Consider the following 10,000-nt stretch of genomic DNA (forward strand, 5'->3'; position numbering starts at 1 on the left):
TCTTAGCCATGCCCTGAGTACGAACGTGGCCAATATCGTTCCCACAGCCTCCGTTACCCTTGTCCAGCGGAACGGGCGCGGGAGGCTATGGGAACGAGCAAAAAAACCGGAACCAGAAACTCTTGTTCCGGTTGAGTAACTGCGCGTGCGTGAGGGGAGACGGTTAGAAATCAACAAAACACTGGAGGTCACCTTGTCATGAAAGCGCTTACTTTCACTCGCCGGACAATACGCATGAGTATAATTACATCTCCTGATACACTCGAGACATTAAACTGCGGAAAATAAGAAACTAACGAGATACATTTAATCAATCAAGACAGATTTCACTATCTGGTGTCATGCAAGTGACAATTGCTGTATCTACAAAAACAAAAACGTTACGGAACTGGCAAGTTGTAAAACGATTTATTTTTAGATAATCTTCAACGTCTTATAGATAAAAATCCAAAAGAAATCAGAATTTTGAGTTTAGAATTTGAGGTGTATTGCATTCTTAAACTTTTGGAGTCTTTGACTTCATTTTCTCCTCGATCCAGCTCTATAAAGATTTAAAGTTAGTAATGGACGGACTATTAAATAGGAAAATTCCAGTTGAAATAAACGGGTGTCTTTTTGAAATAAGGCTTAAAACTTAGGTTCACTTATGTTTAAATTAACACAGTTTTAAAAATCCAAACAAAAATAAAAATAGATTTTTGTTTGGTCATAGTAGCACTTTAACGAAGGCCAAAAGGAGAAGTTACCTAGTTTCGGACATTTACTGGTGGTCGAAAAACGGAAACGAAATCTGATATGGACATGACTACGAGACCCGTGGATAACAACACTCTCTATGCGAAAAAAAGGAAAAAATTCTTGCTTGTGGCAGAAATTACTTTATTTCCAAGAATAGGGATAAGACACTGAACAAGACCGCTGGAGAGCCTCTTAGTTGACCATTCTTACTTTTGCAGCTTTTTCAAAAGCGACTCTCCGTTTAAAGTTCTCATGAAAAATCATATTACATTCGCAGATGGACTCGCCTTGAAAATCGAGGGTCAAGGTCAAATAGGAAATGCATGGCTTCTGAGCGACCCTAACTCAAAGCATTTACGGCAAAAACTCCGTCAATCAGCAAGCCCAGTTGTCGAAAAAAAGGGTAATGATTATTCATGTTTAAATGTTCATTGCTATTCAAATGGTCTATAGTTCTGATCACACATATAGCGGAATTTTGTTGCAAAAACCAGTTTAAACTAAAGACGTCCAGTTATCCTTGTTATTAACGCCGAATAAAAGAACATTAAATAAAAACCATCTGAGCTTCCATTCCTGCTAAAGCATAATTTTCAACGGACCAAAATAATACTTGCAATCAATTTTTTTCCAAAAAGATGTTTGTAATGGATAAAATGAATTTTAGAATAGCATACTTTCACTTTCAAATTTCCAAAGCGCCGCCATCTTGAGTAACTGTGACGTGTTAGGGTTGCCCCACTGTTACCAAACAAAAGACAATAGGGCAACCCTTACACGTCACAGTTATTCAAGATGGCGGCACCCGAAAATGGAAAACACAAACCAAGCAATTCGGAAATTCACTTATTTCGGATACAAACGCTTTCATTGAAAAAGTTCAAACAATTTTGATTACAAACAACATCTTCTGTAGTTTAAAGTTATTTTTTGTTTTGGTGGAGGTTCCCTTTATAAAAGTGTCAGGATTAAAAAGCTCTTACAAGCTCACGTTCAGGTCGAGTACAAGTATTTCCAATCCAGTTACCTGTTTACTGAGTCGAGCTACATGCTCATATAATGCTTCGCGCGTCTGCTTTACTTTATTCAGCAAAATCCTGTTTCTCTTTTTCAGTTGTCGTATTCTTCCTTCCCACAATTGCTGGCACTTTCAAGTTCTCGCAGCCTACGTGTCTTTTCTTCGAGCTGTTGAAAACAAAGATTCACTGCTTCTTTAAAATACACTTAAACCACCGCAAATGTTGCCAGCGGCGTACATGGATTTCCTTCAGAGTGTTCCTAAACGTTGCGGTGAACATTGGGCTATGTATAGGCAACCGGGAAACTTTACAAAATCCTTTTATTATCAAATTTCAGAAAAAATTCAAACTTACGAATACGTTTCGTTAGATCCAACGTTTCCGAATATCGGAAAAATCGGTCTATTGATCAATTCGTACAGGGCAACAGTTTCTGTTTGTTTATTATAATTTTTGCTGGACAATCGTCAATGTGATTGGCCAAGGGCGAGTAAAGGCCACCTTCACCCTGACGTCATCTCTGTCCGCGATCTTTTTGGTCAGCAGTTTAAGCTTCTGTTCCAACTCCAAATTATGCTTATTACGCTGGGTCAGCCGTTGTTCTAAATCTTGTTTTCAGTTCCCAAACAGTCACGCGAGTTTTCAGTTCTTCCAGTCGCAAATTCTGCGTCCGCCAGCTGGTAGTCAGCTGTGCAACCCTGTCCTCGAGCTCGGTTTATGTTTGTTGTATTCTTGCGTCCTTTTCTCTAATTCTCGGTTTTCACTCTCTTTAATTGTCAACAAGGCATCCAGTTCTTTCGTTTCACCGCAGCCTTTTTCAAGTCGCTCTGCAGTTCAGCTATTTCGTTTCCAGCTCCGAGTTATTCTCTAACAACTTTTACTCAGTTCCACGTTATCCAAGTCGCGGCTACGTAACATTTCCTCGATTTCCTGGCTTTTGTTAATGATGTCTTTAAGCTCGGCTTCAGTTGAAGCTAGTCCAGTCAACTGAGAATCTCTATCCTTCAATCTCTTTTCAAGTGATCTTTTTCTGAAGTGCTCAAATTCAAACTGACTTCAAGTTCTGCACTCTGAGCTTTGCTTCGCCAAGCTTTTCTTCCATGTTTCCACAAGTATCCTTTAACTTTAAGTTCTCCGAGGTGTGTTCGCGAAGTTTCAATCCTAAGTCCTCACTTCAGAGGTTCGTAGATCTAATAGGACGCTCATCTCCTCGGTTTTAAGTTTAAGTTCTTTGACTTCATTTTCCAGTCCTCCACTATTCACCTTTGACAATAAAGGGTCAAAAGCTTACAACAGGTCAATCTAGCAAATCTAACCTAAGTCACGGCTGACTCCAGACGAATTTCTTTATAAGAAAACGTGGGCGAGTTTAAAGACCGACCACATAGAATAACGGCCAAAACCACATCCGCAAAACGAGCCCAATTCCTTTCACTGGATTCATTACTGATCCAATGGTAAGCCGTCATTTTTGGGCATGAAAAGTACAAATATCCTCCCCGCGGAAAATTAAATTAATGCCGCACCTTCTTAAAGTGTTGATCAACGGTATCGATAAAGTGCAATCGAATTTGGTTGATAAAGTCTTCATCAGCGGTCTAAACTTGTACCAAGTCACAAAATCCGATAGTTGATGCTACACTTTAAAAACTGACGTTTCCAGTTGATCTCGGAATGAAGAATGCCATTTGGAAAAGTTGTTCTGAAGGTCGAAAAGTTGTCTTCGAAAGTTCTCAGCAGTTTAAAGTTTAAAGTGCCATAACCCCAAATATTTTTTCGCTGAAATGAACCTTTGCACCTGTTCGAAACGCATTGCGGCCTTTTTTCCTTTTTCTAACAAATTCTGCCATTTTATAGGCTTCGAAAGTTGCAAAAATCCAAGCATCTTTTGTTCACGACCGAGGCAAAAGGGGAGTGGGTCTATTCCTGATTTGACGTCACAAACTGATTTACATTGAATTAACTCTTTGTAAAAATGCATGCAAAGTAGATTGTGACGTCAAATCGGAATAGACCAACTCCCCTTCTGACTCGGTCGTGAACAAAAGATGCTCGGATTTTCGCAACTTTCGAAGCCTATAAAATGGCAGGATTTGTTAGAAAAGGGAAAAAATGGCCGCAATGCGTTTCGAACAGGTGCAAAGATTCATTTTAGCGAAAAAAAAATTTTGGGGTATGGGCACTTTAAGTCATTGTTTCAATTGTCTAGTCTTTTGTTTCTGGCTAGGGTAGCGAGCCAGTCACATTGTACGTTACGAGAGCTGCTACATCACCCAAACTTTTTCAAAATTTTCGTCATTGGTAGATCTGTTGATTGTGACGAACTCAGTGGCCTGCAAAACAACTCTCGATCGCGCGGTCTGAATTGTCTATAAAAATTGCCAAAGATCCAAACTTTTGAACGCCGACTGTCATAATTCCCGTATATTTCACAAAGAGGACACGGCTTAATCTCTTCTCTTTTCAGTAGTAACCTATTTTCCGATTTAGGAAAACGCCATTGCTAAATTAACAGAATGTTAAAGGACAATTTAGTGAAAGTACGCTGGGTTTTTTAGAAGCAATGGGCAAAGATGTTTTCAAAATTGCTCCCTTTCGTCTAAGGGAAAACAGAGATCCACATTACTGTTTTCCTTTCGCTTCCACCGATCTCCACCACAAACACAAGAAATTCAAATTTGAAGGCTTCTTTTTTCAAAGAATTCCTTTCTCGTAATTCTGCGCTTTTGAAACTTTTTTGGCAAGTCTTCGATTTCACGGGGTTTTCAAGCGTTTGATGCATGGCGTGCTACTCTGAAACGCATCCATCGACTGAAACTTTGACTGTAAACCTTTTTTCGACCTGGCTTTTTAAAGTAGTTTTAGCTTTACATGGACAGCGGAAAAACTGCTTTGGCTTCGCCTCTGATGGTTGGTAAACCTCACGAGACTTTTCCTTGAAATAACCAAAAGCTTAGTAAACATTAATCAACGCAACCTCGAAATCACTTCCGAGCTTCCATTGGAAACCATACTAACGACCCTTTCTCTTTTAAAAGCGCATTACCTCGCATTTAAGTGTCGCGTATCGGAAGTAACTACGCGATGGCAGTGAGTATCTCAAAAACAAGCGCTAATTTCTAACCAATGAGAAGTAAAACCAAAAGCAATACCGACTTTCATCCGTGTATTTTCCCGCGCTTTCAGCCAGTTACATGAAATTGTTTCGTCACGCTGTTTGCCCCTGTTCTGATGGTCGTCAACTCTGCATTTAACCATTCCGTTCGTAACACCTACCTTCTCCGCCTCAAGAAGTTCTTTTTCTCTTTAAAAGCTTCTTTCTCCATCACAACTTTCTCTCTTTGCAATTCATCCAATTTGACTTTCTGTTCGGTAATTTCTTTGACGCTTTTTTCCAAAATCAGTCCTTTTCTTTCTCAAGTGCTCCATCTGGGTCTCAAGCTCAGCGACTCTCTCCCGGGACATTCTCAATTCAACAGCTTCTTTATCGCTTCGAGTTAAACTTTTAAGCTCAAGTGTTTGAACCTTCGCTTCGAGCTCTCGTTTCTGCTCTTTTAGTAAATTAATTTCATCCTGTAGATGCTTGACTGTTTGTTCTAGTAGTTCGGTTTCGGTTTTTAGCCTCGCAGCGTATTCCTTTTCAAGTTGCGATCGAGCTCAGTCTTTTCATGCACACGATCCTCTTCCAATTCCTGCTTCTCTCGAGTGTAATTTTTCTGAAGATCTTTAGTTTTTCTCTGGTAACTCTCTTCAAGCTCGCTTCTCTCGCGAGAGTAACTTTCTCGTATTTCCTCTAGACCTACTTTGCCACTCTTTTCAAATTCGGCTTTTTCTCTCGTGTAACTCTCTTCAAGTTGCGCTTTTGCGTGGCAAAACTCTCTTCCAAGTCGGCCTTGTGTTTTGCAATTAGACGCAGAAAGTCGTTTTTAAGCTCGCCTTTCAACCCAGCTTCACCTTCAGTAAAAGCCTGTTGTTAGTTCGGTTATTTGATTCTTGTCCCTTTGCTCCAACTCAGCTTCTCCCTCGAGGTGCTTTGCAAAAGCTTCGCTTTTTCGTCGTATAATGTTCCTCTAGTTCTGCTTTCCATTCTGAAAAGCTAACTCGCTATGAGTTGAATTTTCATGAAACCTTTCCTCGATTTTTGCTCGTTCCTCGTCGAATTGCTTCTCTAAATCGGATTTCTCTTTCAAAAACCCATTCTTTAGTTCGGCCTCTCGCAGAGCAAGTGTATGGTTATGTGTCGTTTTCGAGCTTCTCTGTTAATTCAACTTTGTCGCGAGCAAACCTCTGGTTCGAGTTCGTTTTTTCTCACGAGTGAATGACTCCCTAATTTTCGCTTTTTCTCTGGTGAATTTCTGTTCCATTTCTGCCTTTTGCTCCACAAAAGCTTGCTTAAGACTCGCGACTTCCTTAGAATGAGCTTGTTTCAAATCCCAAAGAGCATTGGAATGCTCTTCCTCAAGTTTGGCTTTTTCTTTCTTGAACTTATTCTCCAGCGTGCTAATCTGCTGATGAGTGAACACTCTCCAGTTCTGATCTCAAGTTCGTCCATTCCAGTTTTCCCTTTCCATAGCTGCCACCTTTGTCGAATTCTGCAATTCCCATTCGGCCTTCTCGATCCTATATTGTTGTTCCAATTCAGCTTTTTCGTTCATCAACTTGAGTTCCATCTCAGTTTTCTCTGTCTCACACCTGGCAACTTCTCAATCAAACGTTTTTCTCCATTTCCATTTTTTCTTTCTCTCTATCCATTTCCCCTTTGAAAAGCTGCTCCAGCATTTCTTTCTCGCCCTTGTGTTCCTCCTCCATTTCCGATTTCTCGCTTTCATACTCGGATATCAACAACTCCCTTTCTTGTCTAAATCCATCCTCTAATTCGTTTCTGAGGCTTTCTTGTTCAATCTTGAGGGAACGTTCAAGATCCTTCATCTTCGCTTGATATTCTCTCTCTAACTGCTCTTTCTCCACGTTAAAACTCTTTTGCAACCCTTCCATCTCACCGGTAAATTGCGTTGTTAAGTTTGCCAGCTCTGTATCATATCTTACACGTGTTTCGTGGCTATCAGAAGCAAGAGAACCAGTTAAGTGACTCTATTTCGCTCTTCAGTTCGTTTATTGCGGCTTCATGTTCTGCCAGGTGCTGTTCTTGTTGTCTGATTGTATCGCGGCCAAGTTGTTGAACCTTTTCTTGGAATTCACAAATGACTGCTTTTGTTCGGCCACAAGTTTTTCTTGTTCGCTGATCGAAGTTTGTTGTTCTTCCACTTTGGCTCTGTGCGTCTGGATCTGTTCTTCCTTTTCCTTCCAGTTCGCTTTCAAGGTTCGCAATGACTTCTAAAGAAAGTAAAATAACAATATGATAATGCTAAAGATGAACTTACACTGAGACAGACAAGCAGATACCGGTTGTATTTTCGAGCAGTAAAGTTAGTTGTGGTAGTAATGAATTGCAAAGACAGGACGACAAAGGAAGATGCGTTACAAGCTGTTGGGAAAAAAGAGCAATAAAGGATGAAATGGGAGAAAGGATAGATGGAAATTAGCCGAGATGAAAGAAACGTGCTTGATGGACTGTAGGACAGACCATTATGTTTAGAGGTGAAGCTGTTGGCTCGGTATAGAGATAATTGGAGTATCTGGAATACGGTGAACCTCAAGGAGACAGACTACACATGTCATCAGCAAAAAACACGATTTTATCATAACACACGAGGGGAGTGTTACTTCTAACTGCCAAAGCAGGAAAAAACTTCGTCCTCAAGCCACTCGAGCGCTATTCTAGACAGGGGGGAAGTTAAGACAAATCAACACTTACTTCTTTGTTCTTCCAATTCTTGAGCGTCATCTGCACGAGGAAAAAAACAAAAATTGTCTCATATTAACAAAAACAAATTGCGGCAAAATTTTAGCCAATTCCGGCATTTTCGAGGGATTTTGAAGTCGATTTTTTCATAGTATTCATTGTTTAGCTAACTAGTCACAGAGATATCTGTCTTCAAGAAAATAAGTCAGCGCCCCTCTAACAGCCTTTCAAACGATTCACACAGAACATTATCTATATTTTCAAGAACTGGATTTGACTGGTTCAATTTCCGGAAATTATTTATGGAAATAAATATATGGAGGTTCTCAATAGGTGGTTTGCAGCCAATCTCTTGAGACACAGATAACAATACTGCAATGTACAATTGCTGGTGTACGAACAAAAGAAGCTAATGAGAGATCTTTTGTCTGCGTCCACCAACATGGCGGCGATGACGTAACGTAAAAACCACCTATTGAACGATTGGCTTTTTGTCTTTCCCACATTTAACACCGACCGCGCATGTTTTTATTTGGTTGGGTCATTTGATAGTCAATGTCTGGTTGGCCCTAGAAATTTCTTTGGAGTTTCCGCCTGTCAGGCAATTGAAAGCCGATCAAAACGAATCTCCTCAGTGAATCATTACTATAGCACTACGGCAAACACATCTCGCTTTTTATGTACAATCCCTAGACTGGCTGCCAGCAAAACAGCAGTTGGTCATATCGTCCTTAAGCGAATATTCCCGGTACAGATCACATAACGATAGTCGTTGATTCGCTCAAATTCACTAAAACGAAAGCCTGAATAAACGTCGTTTCTGCTCAGAATCATCTTTTTTGTGATGTAACGATAACTTTCTCAGTAAAGGAATTCCACATCACCATTTTCGAGTTTTAAACGCGTGATTAACTAAAAATTCCTCCTAAACACCCTAAAATAGCGTGACATGGCCCCTTTAAGTACACAACGAGTGATTCAAGGATCACTTGTTCGGAGTTAATTTAACTCCCTCTAAAGCATCGTAAAGTGGACGAAAATGAAACAGGATCGGTGCGAGGTTAGGCACAGAAACCCCACGAAAAACGTAAAATGAAGTTTAAAGGAAAGAATGTCACGACACAAAACATATAAGCTATGAGACAGGATACCAACTTTACCAGAACAGTAGTAAAGAAAGATGAAGAAAAACAACTGGAATACGAGTAACAATTGGAGGAAGACTAGGAGAGAAAATAGAAGACCTTGCGAGGGAACAACTGGTTCATCAAATTCCACGGACCACGGAATAGGAGGAGCATCATCATCTGTGAACTGATCTGAAGAGGAAGACGACGAGGCACAGAACGATGACAAGGACAAAGAATAAAGGAATACTTAATCTGACAGGAATCATAAAGAAAACAACGGTTAAGTTATGAAAAGGTAAACACAAATAACACGGAAACACGATCACTCACGCGGCCGTTTTCGCGATGTCACGCAATCCCATGTCGAAACAGCGGGAGGGTGGCGTGGCATTTCAAAAACGGCTCCATATGAAACAAGTTAATCCGTTATGTAGTACACAAAAAACGGAGGTGGAACAATACAAAGAGCACACTCCATGTACTGAGGGTTAAAGAAAATAGCGTTTTCTAATTTCGCATTCAAAAAACACTGTTATGTTAAGGTCAGGGCCAAAAGTGAAACGAGAACAAGATGTCTTGCTAAAACCTTGCTGAAGAGCATACAAAGAGGAAGATGTTGAGATTATTCAAGACATTTCAAGTTGAAAGCCTTTGTTTGAAAAATGGTTTTAAACTACACGACACTTTTTAAAGAATAGGTTAATTAAGCACTATAAATATTTTACGAACCACAGAGATTTACTGAGAAGTCTCTTTTCTACAGACATGGGTGTTTCATTGTTAAGCTCAGAATACACCAAAGCTTCAAACATTGAGAAGATGCGATCAGGGGCACCCAACGAGAATATAGTTCAAAACCACTTCAACATAGCATTGTTAAACTTATTTTAGTATTTAAACGGTAGATATAGGCATATTTTTATCCCCTTAAAAATTTTCATCTGTTCGGATTTCCTAGCTAAAAGTCTAGTGATCCGAAAATTATAGGGATCAAAACGTACCTTTTCGAAAATTTTAGCCAGAAAAGAGGCTCCCGAAAATTCTAGGTGACCTTTCTAGGGTAAAAATCCGTTAAAAATGAGCAATTATACCATTTTTCAGATGTTCGAAATCTCAAATTGTCTTCCGAACAGATATTTTCCGAAAATTGACGTTGGGTGCCCCTGATGCGATTGTTGTCCGTACTGTAAAAGTAGAATCCACGCACAACACGTTGTTTAATCATTAACCAAAATATTAATTGAAAACAAACAACTGCATCGTTACGTTACAATTACCAACGATCTTACGTTAAGAAATGCAAATCGGGT

General features: G+C 39.8%; 2 protein-coding genes across 2 annotated transcripts in view; both read right to left on the reverse strand.

Moving 5' to 3' along the window:
• Positions 1-5,374: 5,374 nt before the first annotated feature.
• Positions 5,375-6,752, reverse strand: LOC137991216 (uncharacterized). Its single transcript, XM_068836330.1, has 3 exons — positions 6,471-6,752; positions 6,043-6,262; positions 5,375-5,649 (listed from the first exon to the last, which is right to left on the reverse strand). The coding sequence occupies exons 1-3, from the start codon at positions 6,750-6,752 to the stop codon at positions 5,375-5,377; spliced, it is 777 nt and encodes a 258-aa protein (XP_068692431.1).
• A 67-nt stretch (positions 6,753-6,819) lies between these two features.
• Positions 6,820-10,000, reverse strand: part of LOC137991217 (ninein-like protein) — a 10,973-nt gene continuing 7,792 nt past the window's right edge. Inside the window, exons 7-8 of the mRNA XM_068836331.1 lie at positions 7,573-7,602; positions 6,820-7,091 (exon numbers count right to left, since the gene is read on the reverse strand). Of these exons, the coding sequence (XP_068692432.1) occupies positions 6,820-7,091; positions 7,573-7,602 (302 nt within the window). The remainder of the gene's footprint in view (positions 7,092-7,572; positions 7,603-10,000) is intronic.

This window comes from Montipora foliosa, chromosome 2 (genome assembly GCF_036669935.1).
Source record: "Montipora foliosa isolate CH-2021 chromosome 2, ASM3666993v2, whole genome shotgun sequence".
In the NCBI taxonomy this organism is placed as follows: Eukaryota; Metazoa; Cnidaria; class Anthozoa; order Scleractinia; family Acroporidae; genus Montipora; species Montipora foliosa.

Excerpts from the sequence above, each read along its gene's own strand:
- LOC137991216 (XM_068836330.1), bottom strand. The coding sequence starts at position 6,752 with ATGGAAGGGTTGCAAAAGAGTTTTAACGTGGAGAAAGAGCAGTTAGAG. Across the intron at positions 6,263-6,470 it reads AAATGGAAATGGAGAAAAAC|ATTAGCACGCTGGAGAATAA; the intron begins GTTTGATTGAGA and ends ACTCATCAGCAG. Across the intron at positions 5,650-6,042 it reads AAAACGAACTCGAACCAGAG|GCCGACTTGGAAGAGAGTTT; the intron begins GTTTGCTCGCGA and ends GCAAAACACAAG.